Source organism: Dunckerocampus dactyliophorus, chromosome 2 (assembly GCF_027744805.1).
Source record: "Dunckerocampus dactyliophorus isolate RoL2022-P2 chromosome 2, RoL_Ddac_1.1, whole genome shotgun sequence".
NCBI lineage: Eukaryota > Metazoa > Chordata > Actinopteri > Syngnathiformes > Syngnathidae > Dunckerocampus > Dunckerocampus dactyliophorus.
In genome coordinates, this window is record NC_072820.1 from 21148433 (window position 1) to 21172767 (window position 24335).

General features: G+C 41.3%; 1 protein-coding gene across 1 annotated transcript in view; it reads right to left on the reverse strand.

The window, feature by feature from the left end:
• LOC129176836 (zinc finger protein GLIS3-like) overlaps window positions 1–24335 on the reverse strand; it is a 30532-nt gene that overhangs the window by 5151 nt on the left and 1046 nt on the right. The window contains exons 2-5 of the mRNA XM_054767283.1: window positions 15693–16618; window positions 11047–11208; window positions 8880–8993; window positions 1653–1725 (exon numbers count right to left, since the gene is read on the reverse strand). Coding sequence (XP_054623258.1) covers window positions 1653–1725; window positions 8880–8993; window positions 11047–11208; window positions 15693–16433 — 1090 coding nt within the window. The 5' untranslated portion in view covers window positions 16434–16618. The remainder of the gene's footprint in view (window positions 1–1652; window positions 1726–8879; window positions 8994–11046; window positions 11209–15692; window positions 16619–24335) is intronic.

The window sequence follows — 24335 nt, forward strand, 5'->3', positions numbered from 1 at the left end:
TCCTGACAGCCAACAAATGAAGGAAAGATCTTGGCAGAGGTGACAGTTTGGAGAAGCTGACGGATGTGCGACAACAGTAATTGGAGCAGGTGAACAGTGCCTGACAATAATAAACAAGAATATTCAGAATTTGACCAGCGTTTTCAGGAAAATCCACCTCAAAAGTCGTTTAACTGTCAGCCTGCATAATGTCACGCAATACCTAACGAGAGGCGTATTCATAGTGGATAAGAGGGGTCCTACCTTACATTTGCAACTTTTTAGACTTGCACTCAAAAAAAATACTAACTAGGGATACAAAGTATTTTGTTATCAAGCCAATACCAATAACTTCCTGCTTCTCAAGACCGATGACTTTTTATAGCTATTACTTTTACATTTTGGATTCAACTGTAGTTTTTCCACACCTGGAGGTAAAAATAACTCAAACAAAGTTGGATTTGACAAACTGTACCTGTAGATTTGTCCTAACATCACTACTATTTACAAAACATACAAAAATTGCAGCGGCTCGGAAGTACAAACTGTGGCTCCAATGGGTTTACTAGGTGACAAAAGCCAGTATCTTCAACGATGGTAAAGGGCTGGTCATCCAGCACCATCATTTCCATCATGAAATCACAGATCGCTTTAGCTTTTGGGTCGTCTCAAGCAAACCGTTTGCACTTTTTAAACACTGCGGCGACAGGAACAAGCCTCAGGCGCCATAATGACGCTGGCGTTTCAGGTGGCTGATATACAGTATGATATGATATCGATGCGTTGAACCTTGATGTTTTTTTTCCTCATCAACGCATTGTTTGCAGAACATCTGGTGCCACAAGCACTCAAAATGTCTTCTTCTGAATCCAGTGAAGAAATTCCACTCTATCGAAGTCATGTTTGTTTACACGTGAGCTTGCACATGTCATAGGCAGGAGTAAAGGAGCGCTTGATTTGCTCATCCTAACCCACCTAAGGCCCAGTATGGGTAATCGCGCCTCAATGGAGCATGTTTTTTTTTTTAATTATCTGTTATCTGAGCTATTTTTTAATATTATCGGATTTATCTCTGTTTGCTGTCATAATTCTTCATATCAGCTGGATAATTATCGGTCAGTCTTGCACCCCAATATAAACACTTTTGTTTTTACTCCCAAACATAACGGTAAAGGCATATTTCTCTCAAGTATTGTTGGCAGATTTGTCTAAATCTGTGTTAGTGAGCATTTGTCCTTTGCCAAGATCATCCATTCACCTCACAGGTGTGTCATATTAAGATGCTGATTAGACAGTATGATTATTGCACAGGTGTGCCTCCGGTGGCTCCAATAAAAGACCCTGACCAATCGCAACAGAGTAGGCGTGGTCAGGGGAGGAGGCTGCCGAATCCAAGCGGCCAAGAGGAGAAAGAAAAATGCAGATTTACCCTGTATACAACTTGAGTTTTATGGAGTATTTTATTACAATAAAGTTATTATAGTGCCACACTGGAATCTAATATCATTTTAGAAGACTCCGAAATGAGCAGGATAGGACCCCTTTAACTTTTAGACTTAATCTTATTGTTCTACCTTTTTACTATTAACAGTGGTTAACTTCTTTTTACACTTTTATGCCAGGAAAAGTGCACACACACATTTTCACCACTGCTGCTTTTCATCCCTGCGTACCTGCAAAGTCATCTAAAACCGGAAACGCTGAGCCTCTCAACAGGTCCGATTCCGGTACCGAGTGCACGTGGACCTGTGAGAACGATAAAAGAAACTGCAGTTAATGCGGCCCACTGAAAACTACCCAAAGCGCTAAGCTGCATAGCTAACGAGTTCCAGTGTGCGGCCGTGCAAGCGTAAAAATAAGTTATGCAGTGTTAATATTTGAGTTTCTGAATGCAAGTCTGCTTCCTGTAACTTCCTGTTTATAATCTCCTCAACTTCTTCAAAAGACAAAAAACAAAGCAAAACGTGCAAAGCGAGAGAGAAAGACACATTTTTGAGTCAATTTAAGGAACCCTTCAAAATAATCGCACTCTCGGAAACTTGGATTAATGCCGACAAGGGCATGGACTTTGATCTGGAAGGTTCTGAAATGAACTGCGTCAATAGGAACAACAAATGACGTGGAGGTGTACGTTGACAAATATCTGAACAACAAAGTGGTAAAGAACATGTCATTTAAAAAACGAACCTTTTATCAGTTATTATTAGGGATGTCCCATATTGGCTTTTTTGCTAATAACCGATATGCCGATACTGTCCAACTCCCAATTTCCGATTCTGATATTAACCGATACGATACGTGTAACATCACATATCTTTTTCTCGAGTAAAATTGTTCTAAAGTAACAATACTCTTAAATGAGTACAGTTGTTTTGTTGGCTACTCCACCCATCTCTGAGTAGATCATTAATGCATAACATATAAGAATACATTTGTGTTTCTTGTGCTTTGATTTATGTTATTTTTGGAAAGATTTAATGTATTTTTAGTTAAAGGTGTATTTATTAAAATACATGAATTTGCTGATTATTATTTTGATTGATAACTTTCATGTTCTTATTTTCTATTCATATTTTATTGCATTAAAACTACTCATTGGGATGAATAAAGTTCTTATCTTAGCCATCTGAGAAGATCAAATACATTGTTTTTGGTGCCAAACTGTTTTCCAAGTATATTAGTGCGTGTCCATCCATCGATCCATCCATCTTCTGCCGCTTATCCAGATCCAAGCAGTCTCAGTAGGGGAGCCCAGACTTCCGGGTCCCCGGCCACCTCCTCCAGCTCCACCGGGAGGACACTAAGGTGTTCCCAGGCCAGCTGTGAGACATAATCCCGCCAGCGTGTCATAGGTCTGCCCCAGGGCCTTCTCCCGCCTGGCCTCACCAGGGAGGCGTCCGGACTAGATGCCCGAGCCACCTCAACTGGCTCCTCTCGATGAAGGAGTAGCAGCTCTACTCTGAGCTCCTCCCGGATGACCGAGCTCTTCACCCTATCTCTTAGGTTGAGTCCAGCCATCCTACGGAGGAAACTTATTTCAGCCGCTTGTATCCGCGATCTCGTTCTTTCGGTCATGACCCAAAGCTCATGACCATAGGTGAGGGTGGGAACATAGCTTGACCGGTAAATTGAGAGCTTTGCCTTCCGGCTCAGCTCTTTCTTCACCACGACGGTCCATTAAAGCGACCGGATTACTGCAGACACTGTACCGATCCACCTATCGACCTCACGCTCCAACCTTCCCTCACTCATGAACAAGAACCCGAGATACTTGAACTCCTCCACCTGGGGCAGGACCTCATTCCCAACCCAGAGGGTTGTGCGTGTGTGAATGTATAAACGAGAGGCATTAACTTAAATTTCTTTGTAGAAAGGCGCTTTATGAAAGTAAGTACATATATTTGTATTCACTTACAACGCAGCCTTGCCACTTCCAATATGGCGGCGACGTTGACGTAAGGCTCAGCGCTCTCTGCTGCGTCTACGTGTATGGCCTTGACAACAGCACTTAATATTTCCCAGCATGCTTTGCTGTACTGTTGTCGTAAATGGCTGCTAAGTTACACGTTTAGGGCTCACATAGCTGTCGATTATTCAGCATTATTCGTTGGCAGTGTCTGGTCTGTTGTTATCTACCTATTACGTTGTTGTGTGATGTTTTGTTTACCCCGCCACAATTTCTATGGAGCTAAGTTGGTTGTGAGCTCTGTCATTACTCTGCTTGTTACTTCTTCTTCCCAGGCTTGTGAGTGGCACAGTATTAACTACATGATTCAATGTTGTTGAAGTTGATCTTGCAATTCTGCGATGTTGACGGTAAAAACTCTATATGGGCTTTCAATGTAGGGGAAAAAACGATACCGATGTTTGGCCGATATCACATTTTTATGCCAATATTGAGTCGATAATTATCGGTGGCCGATATTATCGGCCAACCCTTGTTATTATCTCTTTGTTATTATCATTAAGTCTGCTATATCATTCTTTGCAGTAAGTATATACCTTAACTGTCATTGCACCACATTGTTATATTGCCTTATCACCTTCCTATGTATTCACAATTGGCAAAGACTACATTTGGAAAACAGGAGAAAGGAATTGCAACTGATGTGAAACGGGGCCGCATAGTGGCCGAGTGGTTAGCATGTTGGCCACACAGTCAGGAGATTGGGAAGACCTGGGTCTGAATCTACGCTCGGATGTTCTCTGCATGTTCTTTGCATGTTCTCCCCGTGTGGGTTTTCTCCGGGTACGCCGGTTTCCTCCCACATTCCAAAAACATGCATGTTAGGTTAATTGGCGACTCTTTGTCCGTAGGTATGAATGTGAGCGTGAATGGTTGTTTGTCTATATGTGCCCTGCGATTGGCTGGCGAACAGTCCAGGGTGCCGCCTCTTGCCCAAGGTCAGCTGGGATAGGTTCCAGTACACCCGCGCGACCCTAGTGAGGATAAGCAGCATAGAAAATGGATGGATGGTTGAGGGGTAAGATTAAATAAGATTAGCTTCTCCCTACTTCTTTTTGGACATGTGGAAATGTAAACTGTACTGTGTGATGTACTCAGGTGTAATGTGTAATGTGTATGCATGCATCAAAATGATTTAAACCATTACAATTAAGACAACATGCAATTCTTCGTAAATTGATTGCAATAAACTGTACCACAGTGTTCAAAGTGCTTGGTACCCTATTAATATGTTTTTGGCCATGCAAACACACCAAAACCCAAATGTTGGGAAATGCAAGTGACTGAAGTCACATTTGGACAGGCATCCCTGTTCATGTGGTTGTGTACAGTTGGAAACACATCCAGGTTCCTTCTTCTCTTCATTTTTCACAGAAATTATGTTTGCACCAGATGTCCTGCCATGCGGCGTCTAAAAGGTACACAATCCAGGACTCCTGTTTATCCAAAATGTTCTGACAAAGTTAAGATTTTAGGCCTTAGGGCTTCCCAGAACAACTTCTTGACAGGACAGAGGAAACCTGCGAAGGCCACCAGTGAGCACGTGACACAGCATCTCCATGACAAACTGAAGCAACTCATTAATGAAGGTCATATTTCCAAGTCCAGCTTTGCCCTCCACAAGTTTTGGCTGCAGCGTCACAAACACACGAGCACACGTGTTTCTGTTTAAAGCCAACAAAGCCTCAGTGTCGCTCTCCTCCAAGGAAAACAAACCAGGCCCAGATAGCCTGGAACAATGAACAATGCTAACTGTGTGTAATACTTCACATTTCATCCTACTGGATCACAGACATGCTAACCCTGCTGCGCAAACACAGGTTCTTCAAGCAAGGACGGGCCGGAACCACGACGAGTAGTCTTTAGACTCTTGCGGCTTAGTGAGCAAGTCCAACTCTCCAATTAATCTTGTCAAGAGCTTCCAATCAGCATCCTTTAACCTCCTGAGACCCAGCAATGCATTTTTGTCCACTATAAAAAGGGACAAGCCATTTCACAGCCTTATTTTGAAAACCAAATGCTGCGAGATAAAGAAAGCCTGTCTTTAGTCATTACATTTATGCAGTCATTGTGTTCTTAAGGGTATAAATTGAGTGTTTTTAAGTGTTCAATTAATAGTTTGAAGTGGTTTTAGTAACATACAGTCATTTTTAACATACTGAAAACAACACATTTTTCCAATGCAGTGTTTTCCATACATTATTTGTTGCGGGACACCAAAAATAAATTTGGACCATCACAAAGGGATTTGGCTCTACCTGTTTGGCCTCGCTCATAAACACATTAAATGGGACTGTCTGTATAACGCCGCTTATTAACACACATCATTCATTACACTTAATTACACTTATTAACCCACCTTATCAACACATCTCATATCTGGTATGTCAGAGAATAAGAAGATGTAGCAGAAGGGACCAGTGTTGCCAACTTAGCGACTTTGTCTCTATATTTAGCAAGTAAATCAGACCCCTCTAGATAGCCTCTTTCAAAAAAAAGGGACTGCGACAAAGACACTTTTGGAGACTAAAATGAAGACACTTTTGGAGACTAAAATGGAAAGGCCTTCAAAAGGTAGGGTGGTAGTTAGGTAGGGTGGTTAGGTATGTCAAGTCTTGACATAGGTGGAAACAAGGACTGGCATTCCGATTCCCCCGGGATTGTTTAAAGTTTTGCGAGTCTCGATACCCAGTCCACGGACCAAACACAAACAAAAAAGCTGGCGAACACCAACAAAGAACCGTGGACAGTGAAAAAAAAATTATATCGTGCATAGGGGGTTGCGCTACCAACACAATTGAACACCTCCTGATTCAAAGTGTAGAACCAATAGAGTGTCTTTGCCTTTTTGTTACGCTGAACCGCTCTAACCAGTCAGAATCTGGTGAGTAAAACAGTAAATTTTGTCTGTCTTATGCCAACATTGAGGCAGCAAACAAATTATAGTCATGCTAATTACTCAGATATCCAGCTAACAGTAGCCTGTGCATTTTTTTTTATAGACAAATGTTTTATAAGTTGTTCTTTTTTGTTTGTTTGATACTCTGCACCCAGGTTTTTATTTAAGTTAAATCGTTTTATATTGATATACCAGTTGAAAATAGCTCTGTGAGTAAAGTTCCTAAAAGGTTCATATCATTAAAAAAAAGTATGGAGACGTTCAGAGATTTCTTCCAAAAACCACCCTGGTTAGTGTCCCCATTTAAACCATGCAAACTTTTATGACCTTGTCTCTTAAATGCATCAGATTCAAGAATTATGAGGAACCCAAATCATAGCGAGGAATTGGAACCGCAATCATTCAAATTCAGACGATGCCCAACCCTACTCAAAAAGGTGAGATGTCTCCTGGGATTGAACTGCTTTAGAGTGGCAAAGGTATAGATGTACCTGTATGTGTTCAAGTTAAAGAACACAACAGTTTGTCTTTTATTTCGTGGTTTTATGATACACTGCTCAAAAAAAATTAAAGGAACACTTCAAAAACACATCAGATCTAAACTGGGGGAAAAATGATCTTGAATATCTTTCCTGATAATAAGTGGGTGATGTATTAGTAACAAAATGATGCCACATAATTTGATAGAAATGAAAATGATCACCCTATAGAGGGGGGAAATCAAAGACACCCCAACAATGAAAGTGAAAAAATGATGCAGCACACTGGTCCATTTTGCTAAAATGTCATTGTAGCAACTCAAAATGATTCTCAGTTTGTGTGGCCCCCACGTGCTTGTACGCATGCCTGACAACGTCGGGGCATGCTCCTAATGAGACTACGGATGGTGTCCTGGGGGATCTCCTCCCAGATCTGGACCAGGGCATCACTGTGGTACCTGGACGCATGGAGGAGATTCCAGGAGACAGGTAGTTACTCCAGGAGAGCTGGACAGGGCCGTAGAAGGTCCTTCAACCCTCAGCAGAATTGGTATCTGCTCCTTTGTGCAAGGAGGAACAGGATGAGCACTGCCAATGCCCTACAAAATGACCTCCAGCAGGCCACTGGTGTGAATGTTTCTGACCAAACAATCAGAAACAGGCTCCATGAGGGTGGCCTGAGGGCCCGACGTCCTGTAGTGGGCCCTGTGCTCACTGCCCAGCACCGTAGAGCTCGATTGGCATTTGCCATAGACCACCAGAATTGGCAACTACACCACTGGTGCCCTGTACTCTTCACTGATGAGAGCAAGTTCAACCTGAGCACATGTGACAGACGTGAAAGGGTCTGGAGATGCCGTGGAGAACGTTATGCTGCCTGCAACATCATTCAGCATGACCGGTTTGGTGGTGGGTCAGTGATGGTCTGGGGAGGCATATCCCTGGAAGGACATACAGACCTCTACAGGTTAGATAATGGCACCCTGACTGCTATTAGGTATCGGGATGAAATCCTTGGACCCATTGTCAGAACCTACGCTGGTGCAGTGGGACCTGGGTTCCTCCTGGTCCACGACAATGCACGACCTCATGTGGCTAGTGTATGCAGGTAGTTCCTGGAGGATGAAGGAATTGATACCATTGACTGGCCCCCACGTTCAACTGACCTAAACCCAATAGAACACCTCTGGGACATTATGTTCAGGTCTATCCGGCGCCGCCAGGTTGCTCCTCAGACTGTCCAGGAGCTCATTGATGCCCTGGTCCAGATCTGGGAGGAGATCCCCTAGGACACCATCTGTAGTCTCATTAGGAGCATGCCCCGACGTTGTCAGGCATGCGTACAAGCACGTGGGGGCCACACAAACTACTGAGAATCATTTTGAGTTGCTACAATGACATTTTGGCAAAATGGACCAGTCTGCTGCATCATTTTTTCACTTTCATTTTTGGGGTGTCTTTGATTTCCCCCCTCTATAGGGTGATCATTTTCATTTCTATCAAATGATGTGGCATCATTTTGTTACTAATACATCACCCACTTATTATCAGGAAAGATATTCAAGATCATTTTTCCCCCAGTTTAGATCTGATGTGTTTTCGAAGTGTTCCTCTAATTTTTTTGAGCAGTATACATTTCATTTTTTGGCTCATGGCACATAACTGTGGTGCATGCAAGCACTGCTGAACAAAGTGCAAAATCTTGATAAAAAACTATAATTGACACAAAGACAAACGTAAAATTTGAGGGCTCTCTAACAGAGATACTGACATGAAAGCAAGTATCGTTCTTTTCCACGAGCTGCGGGTGCTGCTGTGAGCCCCTGCCCCATCGAAAAAGCACTCACCAAAAAAAAAACAACACAAACAAGCAAAGTTTCATTTCTAGTTCCTAACATATTTGTTGTGCTTTTTGTGAGTCTGTTTTTCTCCCACAATGTTAATCCTTTCTCTTACAGCGTCCAGTACAATTACGTGGGGTTTGAAGAGGAAGGAGATGGAGACAGCTGCCTACCTGCAGGAGGCACTAATGTAAAGACTGCTTCTGCTGTTGTACCTTGGACTGTTGCTTCTGGACGCCTTTGGCTGAGTGACTCTTGACGTGTTTCCGCAATGAGCTGGGGTCAGTGTAACGCTTGGTGCAGCCCGGGATCTGGCAGGCATACGGCTTCTATGAACAAAACACAACAAATGGATGGACATAAGACGGACCGATTGTCTCTTAAGCTTAACGCTTATCCTCATGAGGGTCGCGGGTATGCTGGAGCCTATCCCAGCTGACTTCGGGTGAGAGGCGGGGTACAACCCTGGACAATCGCAGGGACATATAGACAAACAAACATTCACACTAACAATCATGGACAATTTAGAGTCACCAATTAACCTAACCTGTTTTTGGAGAAAACGCATGCACAGGGAGAACATGCAAACTCCACACAGAGATGCCCAACGGAGATTCGAACCAAGATCATCCCGATCCCGATCGCTGTGTGGCCAACATGCTAACCATTAATAACACAAAAATAACATAATTTTTAATGAACACATTTGGGCCCGCAGAGATTTTCATTGTGTTGCGTTTTACTGCTTTAATGTAAGGACCATTTTACATTTCTCACTGACTACGTGCAGGTTCTTAGTGAAAAAAGACAAGAAGTATGTTTATTCACACACCCTGTGCGTATCAACCGTCAATTGCCATTCTCACACACAACACATTCCAGCCTTCAAAATAAGAGCGCTCTTTGTCACATTTGTCTAATTTTGTAAACAGAGAGTTTGTTATTGATCTAGAACCACCACCAATTGATCTATAACCATGCCAATTGAGTAGTCCTACCCTAAAAGTAATTTGCACACCCATTTTATCCAATCTATCTTTTATTGGATGCGGAACCTGACTCACAGAGGTTTGTAACAAAGGCCAAACAATATTGTTGGTCTTGCTGTGCAATAAAAAAGTAAATTCAGCAACACTTTGGTTGCATTATTTTTAATGCTTTTGAAGAGTTATTTTCATAACCATATCCAATTCCACAAATTCGTGTTTGTAACAAAAGCTTTGTAACAAAAAACAAAACAATTGGTACTGGATCGGATCGGATAAACTGTAAAAAAAAATCAGATCGGAAGCCAAAGAATGTGGATCAGGACATATCCCAATTATATTTTGTGAAATTATTTTAGTTTAACTTCCCAATGTCTACTTGTTGTACATTGTTTTTGTTTTTTATTCATGGTCCATTTTGTCTTGAAACAGAAATTTGCATAAAGCAAACATATTATCCAGTCTCATGTTGATAGGTGTATTTAAAACTTTTAAATGATCTTTGAAAGGTACACTTATTATAGATAAAAAACCTCTATCCGCGATTAATTACAAGTTAACTATTACAATAGAAAACATACGATTAATTGTGATTCAATATTTTAATTGATTGACAGCCCTAGTCTTTATGCCTCACTGATAAGGTTTTTTCCTCAAGCATTGAGATTTCGCACTTTGTTCAGCAGTCCTTGAACTCACCATAGTTGCTGTGAGACGTAAACATGAAATTTATACTGTATATAGCTTCTACTGGTGGTCCGTGCCTATAACCTCCGTGAAAAGCGGGGATATCCTGGACTAACAAAAACAACAATTATATAAAAAAAATTTCAAGTTACACCACTGGTTCTCAATTATTTTCTGTCATGCCGCCCCAGGGAACAGAACCCACCCACTCCCAATACAATTGAGAACCTGTAATATTTATTTATTTATTTATTTTATCTGTACAAACCACTGTATGAGTTGCTGGCACCAGTGTCGTTCAAGCATGAATAAATACACTAACAGACCTGCCAGTCTTGATGAATATGAGTAGACCCCCGTGCCTCTCACGTCCTCCCGACACCTCACCGCGCCAATCTCAGGGCGGTCAAGCCCACTGTTTGAGAAGCACTGAGTTACACAAAGGCGAGCTTGTGGTCAGAAATGCAACAATTTTGATGTGATCTCATCTCTGTGATGCTTACAGCTAATAGGGGGCACATTTGCATACTATCTGGGGGATTGCTATGATATGCTGTGATGTATCAACCGTTGTCACAGTCCTCAGTTTACTTCCTTATTACTTTCCAGCATCCAGCCTCAGTTTATCTTCTACATTTTATGCTCATTGTTGTCTCAGAAGAATCCTAAATTATAGCGGAAAAAAATGAGCGAGGAGCCATGGACTCACCCTGTCCAGGTGCGTTCGCTGGTGTTTGGCGCGGTCGCTGGAGTTGCTGAAGGCCTTGAAGCAGCCGAGGTGCTGACAGATGTACGGCTTCTCCCCTGTGTGGCTCCGCAGGTGGATCTTCAGGTTTTCCAGGCGGGAAAATGCTTTGGAGCAGCCCTCGAACTGATTAAAGGTACAGCATCACATGTCATTTTGTCCTTTGAAGCTTTTATACTGCTGTTGCAAGCACACTGAACACATCAAAAAAGGTTTTCCAAGATCCCAACTAAGCAACTCAGGATTTGGAATATTCATCGTATAAAAAAATGACACCTTGTTTCTAAACTCTATTATGCAACCTCATGCAGCTAATCTAATGCAATAGAATTCAACAACAATGCAATAAATACACTTTGCTCCTGCTCTAATTAAACCACAGGGAACTACAAATAATGAGTTTCTACCTAATTATTCCTTCCAGGGTTTTTTTCTGACTGGTGAGTCACTAAATAAATGCCACCTTGTTACTTTTAATGAGCGCAAAATCACAACACCATGGAGTTTTATTCATTTAACAGTAGCTAAAAACCAACAGAAATATTTTTGCCTGCCCTCATTTTCCATGGTCTGCAGTATAGTGGAAAGAAATGATCATAAATGTACGGTAAGTGGTTGTTGCTAAAAGCATCCATGAACTGTTGTTTCCAGGCAGCAGTGAGCCACTCCATCAATCAGAAACTAAACTTTAGCGTTTACAGCCTGAGTGGCAGCTGTCTAAAGCCAATTTTGACATTACCAGATGGTAAATAAGAGCGAAACGCAAAAGCAGACACGCAGCAAATTACCTGTATGCCACCATGTGCCTTCCACGTCATAACATTACTCCATACAATATACCATAAATTCCGGTGTTTAAGCCACACTCTCAAAATTTAGAGGAAAAAGCAGATGTGTTCATATACTATAAGAAGCACCGGTATATAAGCCGCACGTGTCCACGTCATAAAATGGCATATTGTGGCACGCACAAGTCTGTGAGGACCAGCCAGCTCTTTATTTGACAAAAAATGGCCAATCATGAGCTATGAAAAAACTCACGAGTTCATCAACCCATTGGAAATTGCAGGAGGTTCATTACTCAATATAACAGTCTGACTCACGGTTTCATCTTACAAATAAAATTAAAGTCATCACACATCAACTTAACCCTCAAACGTTATACCTCGGAAATATAGAAAGATGTACCAATACGAGTTTAAAATGAAAAAATCCAACATTTTAAAGTTTTCCCAAAATGCATTTTGTTTGATAAAACAATTTCATTGGAGGAGCATAGAAAGACCCCCAATGAATGTTTTTCTCAGACACAAAGCCTTATGGGAAAACTTTAAAATGTTAGGTTTTTTCATTTACATATTGTCAGGTAGACCTTTTGAGTGTTAAGTTGCAGTGTGATGAATTTAGTGTTGTTAAAAAGGTGTTCTTTGAAAGATGACACAGTGAGTCCGACTGTTATGTTGTTATACTGGTATATATAATGACCTGTGATCTCCAGTGGGTTGACAAACTCGTTGTGAGTGCACTGATATCTAGTGATTGGCTCCTGCCAAAGAAAAAGTTATCGTTTCCTCACTGACTCGCGAGCGGCACTGTATTGAAACAATCAATAGTAGCTCTGAAGTAAAGGCGATGTCACGAGCTTAGAATTTAGCCATGAATTAACCGCACCGCTGTATAAGCCGCAGGGTTCAAAGTTTAAGACAGAGTAGCAGCTTATACACCGGAATTTACGGTAAGTAGCTCAAGTGTGACTAATCACTCTAAACAAATTCATCCCCGGGTGAGAGACTCTGCAGACTGGTGCTGACAGCATTTTGGCAACTGCCGTAATTTCTGGTCTATAGAGCGTAGCGGTATATTAGCCGCACCCACTAAATTCAAAGGGAAAAAAAGATTTGTACATACTGTACAGTATATAGGTCACATCTGTCTATAAGCCGCAGGTGTCCACGTTGTAACATGGGATATTAAGTACACAAAAAGATGTTACACCGATTTTTTAAACTTAATAAATGCTTTTTTTTTCCAAACAGCACCGAACAGTGCATGTAAGGCGGCTAGTTAAACAGTAGCCTACCAGAAAGTCATTCATCGCCGTTATCATCCTCCTCCTGGGAACTAAAACCACATAAGCCGTCCTCTTCTACACAATTGTTGTCGGTCTTGGCATCTTTCGTCTCGAGGCAAACTAGCCCTTAAACTTCAGTTCTCTTCATCACTCAGTAGTCCAGCCTTTCAAAACCAGTTGGTGATAGTGTAGCGTCTTGAGGTGTACGGCATCTAAAGTCACTTTCTCTTTGAAAGACAAAAACTCTTTTGGAGCGGACGTGCTAGCTCTGTTTATACAACACAATATGTGAGCACAGCGTATCACAACAATATGGTGTCATCCAGAATCAGAATCAGCTTTATTGGCCAGGTGTGCTTACACAAACAAGGAATTTGACTTTGGTTAAATTAGCTGTCACTATACATACACACAGACACTTAAGAAATCAATAAATAATTAAGAAGTAATTAAAGAGTAACATTACGATGTGCAAAGGGATAATAATGACAGTGCAATTGAAGTAAGTGGGTGCGTGATTAATAAACCAGGACATTATCTGCATTTATACAAAACAATAGTATTTACGTTCAAGAAAAACAGGATTTACATTCAAGTAATTCTTTTTTTTGGTCAACGCTGACATGTTCAAGTGTTGAGCAGAGTCATAGCCTGGGGGAAGAAACTGTCTCTGTGCCTGGAAGTTTTGGCATACAGTGCTCTGTAGCGCCTGAGGGGAGGAGTTTGAACAGTTTTTGTCCGGGGTGTGAGGGGTTTACAGTGATGTTCCCTGTGCACTTCCTGGCCCTGGACTGATTCAGGTCACACATGGGAAGGTTGGCTCCATTTATTTTTTTCTGAAGATTTGATCTTTGGTCCTTTGTAGTCTGTTCCTGTCCTGTTTGGTTGCAGATCCGAACCAGGAAGTGATGGATGTGCACAAATGTGGCTCAACACCAGTCGCTCAAAGGATTTCATGACCGAAGATGTCAGAGCCACAGGTCTGTCGTCATTTAATCCTGAGGTGGAGGCTTTCTTGGGGACTGGGATGATGGTGGAGCGTTTGAAGCAGGAGGGCACCTCACACAGCTCCAGTGAACGGTTGAAGATCCGAGTGAGGATGGGTGTCAGTTGGTCAGCGCAGACTCTCAGGCAGGAGGGGGACACACCATCAGGTCCTGGAGCCTTTTTGGTCTTTTACCTCTGAAAAATCTGATTCACATCTCCTTCATAGATCTTCAGTGCTGGCAGGGGGTCAGAGGAAAGGGCCCCACTTTCCAGGCATGACCAATCAACCTACGCTAAATCAAACTGTTACAATAGTGACAGTTGGCAGTCCGAGCAGTCCAAACAGAAGCTGTAGTAATTCTACACTTGATCCAACTTACTTAAGATTTTTCAGATCAAAAAACGATCGCTGCACTTTCAAACGTGATATTAGCGCCTACTTCACTACTCCCTGAAGCTGGACTCTAAGCATCATGGGAACTGTAGTTTTAGCCACATTGCAGAGTTCAAAGCATGAGAAAAAAGTAGCAGCTTGCACACTGGAAATTAAAGTACTTACAGTAGGAAGCATGAATAAAAACTTGAAAGAACACTGCTTAGGGCTGTAACGGTACATCTTCTCAAAGTCACATTTTTTTGGTAGTGTACTGTATCGTTGCACAAAATTGAGTGCCCAAATAAATGTCCAAACTCACTATCCGTGCATTATTATTGATTTGTTGATGAAGGTGAGAAACATGATTGAATTTGATCTCGCCAGGATGTACGGAAAGTCTGTATCAACAATACATTCCATCCATTTGTCATTCATAATCATTTTACATTGTTTTCTGCAAAACTGTAAAACTATAATTATTTTCTATAAAATGTATCTTATGTTAATATTTTTGGTGTCTGGAATGGAGTAATTAGATTTACATTATTTCCTATGGGAAAAATTGCCTCAGTTTTCGTACATTTCAGTTTTTGTGACAAAAACCAAGGTTCCACTGTACTGTATATATATTGTTTATTATTATTTGCCAATTGTATTTATTGGATGGTTACCTGTCAGCAGTTTCCATTTTTTTATGCTTCATTTTAAAAATTATTCTAACTGTTTTATGATGTGCATTTTGTTCCTTTATTGTACCCAACATCAACTGACCTTAAAACCAAGATAAGTACGGAGCAGTGATTATGGCATGCTGTTACCCCCCTATTATCGAATGATTAAAAGTGCAGCGCTCCACACAGCTGACTAGCTGATAGCTTTCTCCAGCATTTTTTAGCAAAAGTGCCAAAAGGTACCAAAATAACTGATGTGTACCACTTTTCGCCATCCTGCCATTGGGGTACCAACCATGGTGGTACTGTACCCAAACGGTGGAGCTACACAGACAGTTCACTGTTCACTGACCTGCTCACAGGGAATCATCAGTTTAGCAATGGGAAGAATACAAAACTATTATTCTTCTCTAGATCAGAATTTACCGCTCCAAACCATACTGTAACATCTGAACTGGTGGTCATTGCTTCAGTTTGGGTTGCATAAGATCCAATAAGTACTCACCATGCACTTGTTGGGTTTCTCTCCAGAGTGCACCCTCATGTGGATGAGCAGCTTGTAGCGGGCGTTGAAAGGCTTGCGGCGCCGCATACAGCCGGCCCAGAAGCAGGCAAACTCCTCGCCCTTGCGGTGGTCGATGTGCACCTTCTCAATGTGCCTCACAAGTTCTTCCTGGCTGCTATAGGCAGCGCTGCAGTCGGTCCAAAGGCACGGCTGGTCCTGCTGGTCTCCCACTGGGCGCTGTAGGCCAATGTGGAATAGATCCCTCTGCTGGCTGTTCATGTGGAAGAAGTCCTCTGTTGGCTCTTGTTTTATAGAGCGATACGCCTCCTGTAGTTTTTGCTGATGAGAGCTTTTGTTGATGGAGGAGGTCAGAAAGAATGATGATGATGAGGAGGAAAGGGACGATGATGGAGATGTGCACATGTGGGATACAGGAGGTGTAGGATGGGAACTGCAACTGAACCTCTGGGAGTCTTTAGGATTCACATGTATCGTGGTGGAGAAGCTGGCCTCTGTTCTGTCAGTGGTGGACCTGCTGGCCTTATAGCTGAGAAGGTCCAGAGAAGAAAAGGAGGTTCTGGGTGCACGGCACACCGCAGGCACTGAGCCTGAGATGACGGATGACTGGCAGAAGCCACCTGAAGCCAGCGGCCCCCGGTGGTCCTCCACATCTTCAAAGACATTTCCAAAGCCAGGAAGGGTCAGCTGCACGTCTGGAGGTCCGAGGTCAGGGGGCCACATCTCGGCACAGCATCGGCGTCAATTATGAGAACTTTTTAAGCATCCATCGGAGGTCAGGCCACCGCAAACATCTTCCAGTGCTCCAGTGTGTTCACATGACCTTGCATCTGGTGTGGCCGCCTTTCATCTTCACCATCTTGTGTCACTGGCTCCAAACTGCTGTGTGGTCATGCATCTTGTGTGTGCTAGAGCAGAAACAAACCAAACCCGATTGAGTCATTTTAGAAAAGCACTTTGGGAAATGCATCACAACAGCTTTGTCATCCACCAGTAAGTAGACTTTAGACCATTAAAAAAAACATTTTGTGTGTTTTTGGATTACATAATTAGCATCTCCATGTATTCATTAATAGATGATCGCTGCTTCATGGTTGACTATGGCCTATTATTAGTCCAAAAATATTGAAAGACAAGTTATATGAATTATTCTGGTCACTAGGCGTCAATGCATGACATTATATTACATTACCTTCACACAGCAGTGAGAGAAAGTTCTCCTCCCATTACATGTAGAAGTGGTACGTTTTTAGCTTTTTATTTTGTCCTTCTTCCTCACTTCGTTTGAAACACTTTCTTCAGTTTAGAATAAGTAAATTGGAGTAGTAACTAGTTAGCTCGGTAGCTTGCTATGCTTGTGTGTCCCTGCACTGTGATCCCGTAGCCTGTGCAATATGGTGTAAACAAAAATAATATGAGTGGAAAGGTGACTATAGTGGTGTTTTTTCATTTTCGAGAGGGCTCTAAAAAACGCTATAACTAGCTATAACTATGAAAATATACAGTTTATTAATATTGAATCCTACTTTGCAGCGTATGTTGGACTTTCTTTTGAGTTTCATTGCAGTTAGGGCGTGTTTGAACCACAAATAGAAAATCTTAGCAAAACCTGATGATTCTCTCATCATCAGGTTTTGCTAAGCTTTTCTGGTCCAGGCTCTTGTTGGTTGGGAAAGACAGTAGATGGATGGATGGATGGACCACCTCTGCTGGAAAATGTCAATCCAAACCACCCTCCAGTGGCTGCTCTCCTTACTCAGCGATTGATGATGTCATTTACAACACGTAATTAGTGAGAGCAATCATCCAGCTGGGTTCTACGTGGACAGTTCTTTAATGTGCCACAGCTTAGATGATGAGTAAGTCAACTTCTGAAGGACCAAGCAGTCTTTTAAGTGTATGTTCATACACGTGGTTTACTGGTACAGGCTGTTTTAAAGTTTTATGATTCTTCCTGTAAAATGGCGACATTCCCTTCACCAACAGTCCAATCATAATTAGAGAGACTGAAGTGTGCAGGTCTATTGAGACAAACGATCCAGATACATGTGGTAGAAATATGATGGAACGCAACCAACAGAACCACAGACATTCGAGGATACCTAAAGACTTTTTGGAGCATCACACTAGACCTCCATGCAGAGTTCTACAAGAAAACCATCAGCATGTTGAGGAGAAGTGGAACCTTTTTCGCCCCATCTATTCACAAAGCGCTCTGGGCTCTGGTCCAGAAAGAAGAGTCTTACGGTAAAACTAAGAAAAGTTTCCCACAAAGCCCAGAGCGAGCCAGTTAACTGTACGAAATGGCAGTCTGGTCTCATGTGGTGTCCTTTAAAGACTCACTGGCTGAGGTTAGCTAAACACAGCTGTGGCATTTCAAGGCGAGCAAATGTGTCTCAACAATAATCATGTTGCCTCTTGAGTTACAAATGCTTATGCCTTCTGAGGGAAAGAAACGAGAGATACTGGCACATGGATCCTCTCCTCTTTCACATTATGATACCGTACTACAGTATAAATTACATAACCACTTTCACAAGTGTTGCTTGGCTTTTTAACGAGGCGAGAGCCCGGTGTCCCGGTATTGCTGAAAGTTGGCCGCAGGCTGACAGTTGACACTTCCCTTAACAGTTTGGACCTCAGGGCCACCATTTTCAAAATATCATCAACTTGTAAAACCTCATTTGAGGTTTACGGCCGCACTAGTAAGTAGTACTTTCTGCTCATTACATGTGTTTAATGGAGTTGGTGGTTGACTTGTTGGTATCTTTTGAGGGAAGGGCTTGAAGAACAAATTGACTTTTAACTCCAAGCATTTGTGTGAAAGCTGTACCTTTACTGACCACCAAACTGTTTACGCGGGCTTTCAACACGCACAAGCTTCCACAAGTGAAACAATGGGGATAGCAACTGCTTAAAACAGACTTTATTAGCCTCAACGGAGAGCCCTCGTTTATCACAGTTAATTGGTTCCAGACCCGACCGTGATAAGTGAATTGTTGGATTCCTTCTTTATAAATGGAATATTTTCAACCATAATTACATTTTTTTAACATTACTAGAACCCTCTAGACATGACATGACACCCATATATTTACACTCGTATTACCCAATATAGTAGACATAATCATAGAGGAAAAATAAGCCATTTTAGTCAAAAATCTAACTCATGGGTGGCAGACAGGAAGTGATGTCGGAGGTTCAGAGATGAGTTTAAGCTTGTCGAGGATTATGGCCACAATAGTCGCCTGTGTTGTTATTATAATAGTCAATCGCGAGTCAATCACAAGGTATCAGTGAACTCACAACAAACTTGTCGACGTGGTTGGAAATCACAGGAGGTCGTTATATAAAACAGTTTAACACTATAAGACTAAACTCATCACACAGCAACTTAACACGCAAAAAGTATACCTGAGAAATATACAATCCATCCATCCATCCATTTTCTATACCGCTTCATCCTCATTAGGGTCGCGGGGGCATGCTGGAGCCTATCCCAGCTGACTTCGGGCGACAGGCGGGGTACACCCTGGACTGGTCGCCAGCCAATGAATGAATGAAATATAAAATGAATAAAACAACTCTAATAAAGTTTTCGCATAATGCATTGCGTCTGAAGCACGCATTCATTGGGGGGCTGCAATGATGTCAGCCTCCCTCTGGGTTCTTCTGGCTCCCTGTGGTGGACAGAGAAAGCATTGCAGCGCCATCAATCCATTTTCTATGCTGCTTGTCCTCCAATGAAATGCTTTGTTCAAACTAAATGCAGTATGGGAAAATTTTTAAATCATATTGGTACATGTTTGTACATTTATTAGGTATACCTTGTGTGTTAAGTTGCTGTGTGATGAGTTTAGTGTTGTTTGTAAGATGACACCATGAGTCAGACTGTTATGACCTCCTGCAATTTCCAATGGGCTGTCAACCTCGTCATGAGTTTTTTCATAGCTCATGTTTGGCGGTGGACGAGTGGTTAGCATGTTGGCCACACGAGTCAAGAGATTGGGAAGATCTGGGTTCAAATCTCCGTTGGGCATCTCTGTGTGGAGTTTCCTCCCTTATTCCAAAAACATGCATGTTAGGTTAATTGGCTTAAATGTTAAATAGTCCATAGGTATAAATGTGAGTGTGAATGTGAATGTGCCCTGCAACTGACTGGCGACCAGTCCAGGGTGTACCGTGCCTCTCCAGCATACCCGCGACCCTAGTGAGGATAAGCGGCATAGAAAATGGATGGATGGATGTTTGGCTCCTGTAAAATAAAGAGCTGCTGGTCCTCACAGACTTGTGTGTGGCTTATATATGTATGAATCTGTTTTTTCCTCTAAATTTAGTGGCTTATACCCCAGTGCGGGGTAGACACAAGAATTTATGGTATTATAATCATGTTATTATTATTGTTCCTGTTGTGAGCTAATTTAAGCCTGCAATAAAAACTTGTTCCAGTGATCAAGTCTGGTGCTTGTCTCACCGAACACCGACACCTAGTGACCAATGTAGAATAGTAGATTCACAATTTGAATCATCTTCTTAACGGCTTATATTTGTATTTTAGTTCATTTAGACATTTTTATGGTTGAAAATAATGCATACAATTTGCTTCAATATGCATTTTTTTTTTTACTAATAATAGGCCGTATTCAACCAAAAAACAGCATGATTTATTAATTAATATATGTTTGAAAAACCGTGATAGAGTGAAGCCGTGAAATTTGAACCGCAATTTGGCGACGGACAACTGTATATTTACTTTTTTCTCAGAAAATACGCTGTTTTTTCCACAGAAAACACATCTACCTCACTAGAAGTCGGTAATAATTTATAAGTATAAAATAATACAGATAAAATGTAGAAAGTCCACAATTTTTACATTTACATTTTAGGGCTTAACTGATCATGTTTTTTCTTTAAGCGTTTCGCATGCTGTTTGGCGGCCTTTGAACGCACCAAAGTTGTGGACTGAGACACAAACGTTTGCTGTCTAAGTGCTATCTTCGACAGCCATCGATCAACTCACATGATCATTTATTAGCTGTGAGTATCTCTATATTTTACAGTTGAAAAGTCTTTTATAAGTATGTGAGGATTATTCAGGGTTTATACCTGGATTGTATCACAAGTGACTTAAACAGAGAAGGGGAGAGTGCTGCAGCTGAATCGAATCTAATAATTACAACAGTCGCTTTTATTGCAAATGTGAGGGGACATTTTTCTGGGTGTATCAATTACTGGCAGATTTTGCCATTTCCTAGTAGTCTCAGAAGTAACCCCTTGAAAAGTGGGTGCACCTGTCACATTTCAGCAAACCATTTTATATGACAGTATCTTGTCAAGGGACAATACTAGAGAAAGTAAACGTAGATATACAGTCATGTGAAAAAGTGTTTGCTCCCTTCCTGATTTACTTTTTTTTTTGCATGTGTTTTGCAAGTGTTTCAGATCATCAAACAAATTTAAATATTAGTCAATGACAACACAACTGAACACAAAATGCAGTTTTTTAATGATTTTTTTATTATTAAGGGAGAAAAAATCCAAACCTACATGGCCTTGTGTGAAAAAGTGATTGCCCCTAAACCTAATAACTGGTTGGGTGACCCTTAGCAGCAACAACTGCAATCAAGTGGCTGAGATAACTTGCAATGAGTCTCTTACAGCGCTGTGGAGGAATTTTGGTCAACTCATCTTTGCAGAATTGTTGTAATTCAGCTTCATTGGAGGGTTTTCGAGCATGAACCACCTTTTTAATGTCATACCACAGCATCTAAACAGGATTCAGGTCAGGACTCTGACTAGGCCACTCCAAAGTCTTCATTTTGTTTTTCTTCAGCCATTCAGAGGTGGGTTTGCTCGTGTGTTTTGGATCATTGTCCTGCTGCAGAACCCAAGTTTGTTTCAGCTTGAGGTCACGAACAGATGGCCAGACATTCTCCATCAGGATTTTTTGGTAGACAGCAGAATTCATGGTTCCATTTATCACAAGAAGTATTCCAGCAGCAAAACAGCCCGTGACCATCACACTACCACCATATTTTACTGTTGGTATGATGGTTCTTTTTCTGAAATGCGGCATTACTTTTAAACCAGATGTAATGGGACACACCTTCCAAAAAGTTAAACTTTTGTCTTGTCAGACCACAAAGTATTTTCTCAAAGGTCTTGGAGATCATCAAAATGTTTTCTGGCAAAATTGAGACAAGCCTTAATGTTGTTTTTGTTCAGCAGTGGTTTTCATCTTGGAAGCCTGCCACGCAGGCCGTTTTTACCCAGTGTCATTCTTATGTTGGTGTCATGAACACTGACCTTAAATGAGACAAGTAGGGCCTGCAGTTCTTTGAATGTTGGTGTGGGGTCTTTTGTGACCTCTTGGATGAATCGTCGCTGCATTCTTGCAGTAATTTTGGTTGGTCGACTACTCCTGGGAAGGTTCACCACTGTTCCATGGTACAGGGCCATTTTGGTTTGGACTTTTGTTCTCCTTTAACAATAAATACTTTCATTTAAAAACTGCATTTTGTGTTCAGTTGTGTTGTCATTGACCAAATATATAATTTGTTTCATGATCTGAAATATTTAAGTGTGACAAACATACAAAAAAATAAGAAAGGAGGAAGGGGACAAACACTCAAACACGTTTTCACACCACTGTAAGTGTTTTAAGTTTAATTTCTTCCAAAGACCATATTTCCCCTTTCTTGATGAGAAGAATTGTATGATGTTTTTGGGTAGCAGGTTATTCTTTGCTTTATGCATAATTTTATCTGTCTTAAAGTTTACCATGTCAACAAATTTTAATAACTGTGATTTTAGACTGGCAGTAAATCACACTTGCAACCCCCTGCAGAGAACACTTTGCTCCAGCTACATTACACAAATCAGCGGGCTGCTGAGAGGTGGAACTATGACACTAAATCATAAACCTTCACTCACAGTGGTATGGTTGCAACCATGGGCAAGACACCTCACCCACCATGCCTCCAGTGGTGCCCACACTGATGTATGAATGAGAATGAATGTTTGGTGGTGGTCGAAGAGGCTGCAAGCACGATTTCCTTCAGTCTACCCCAGGGCAGCTACAGATGTAGGTTACCACCAGTGTGTGACTGAGGAGTGAATCAATAATGGGTTCGCTGTATTATTAGTGTTATTATTAAAAACTGAAAAAAGAGGAGAATAATTTTATGAGAAGCAGTCCAAATATTACGAGAATAAAGTCATAATGTAATAAAAAAAAAGTTGTAATATGACAAGAATAAAGTTGTAATATGAAGGGAACAATGTTAGTTCGAAAGCATAATGTTGAAATATTAAAGAAAATATTTTTTATTTTGAGAAACAACACAAAGAACAAAGTGCGATTTTTGGAAAATTAGGTTGGAAAACATTTCTAATATTAGGAGAATGAAGTCAAACTATTATGAAAATAAAATCATAAATAAAATATATATAAAGTTAGAAGACAAAAGATGAAATATATATTTTTTAAAAACACAATAGCAATCATGGAAAAAAAGAGAAAAAGTACATAGTAAAAAATATGCTTTGTCACCTGTAACACAAAGCTGAGATGCAGGCTGTTTTTTCTTTAATTATATACTACTTGTCAGCATATCCACATGGGTCGGTTTACAAAATGTAAACTATCACAGTGGCCATTGCAGTCTTTGATTTCTCAGTATGTCGCACGAGCTGGAAAAAGTTTGGACCCCTGGTATAGCCTATCGTGACAACATGACTGCAACTTGCTTTTGTGTGAAAGATATGACAAAGAAGCCAATAAAATTGGTTATTACATCACAACATACTGTATCATAGTGTAACAAAGGCCAGCTCGCTTAGCCGTATGCTATGAAGTTACGTAAACCTCACTTACCCCCGATGCCTCCAGAGCCGTGCGGGTCAGTAGGCTGGGAGTTTGGGCTTACCGGGCTACCGGTTAGTGTGCTTGACTCTCAGTCAGCAGGGTTGTGTGGTTGTGAGTTCAAGCCCGGACGTGTGCAGGCCTGGACCGCGCAGCGTGAGCACAGTTACAATCGCAGTCCATACTGTATGTCACAAAAGCACTCATAAGTCTGTTTTTCAAACACAACTTCTGGACATGACGCTCTCAACTTCTTTGGTGGACCATGACGAGGTCTGTTCTGAGTGGAAGTTGTCCTGTTAAAGCGCTGTATGGTCTTGGCCACCATGCTGCTGTTCACTTTCTTATAGCCTAGAACAGTGGTTCCCAAACTCTTCACAGTCACGTACCCCTTCAGACATTTGACTTGAAGCCATCTACCCCCTACTCCTGCACACTTAAAAAACATAAACCTTTTTTAATCTTCTTTAACTTGAAAAATTTTACATGATTAATTGGTTAGCTAATTTTAAAGTAATTCTGGTTCAAAAATGTGTATTTTGTACGGTGATATTTTGATAAAAATTTTACATGAGCACTGATAAATAGATAAGTATTCGTCCTATATACAATATCTTTTCTTTCAGCTGAATGTTGGGATCCTTCTGTTTGAATGGGTTGAACTTGAGCTTCACTTTTGTCCACTTGCAATCAGTATGATTTAAGTCTGCGTATTAATTTGATACCAAATTGAAAGGGAAAGTTTTACAAACATGATAAAG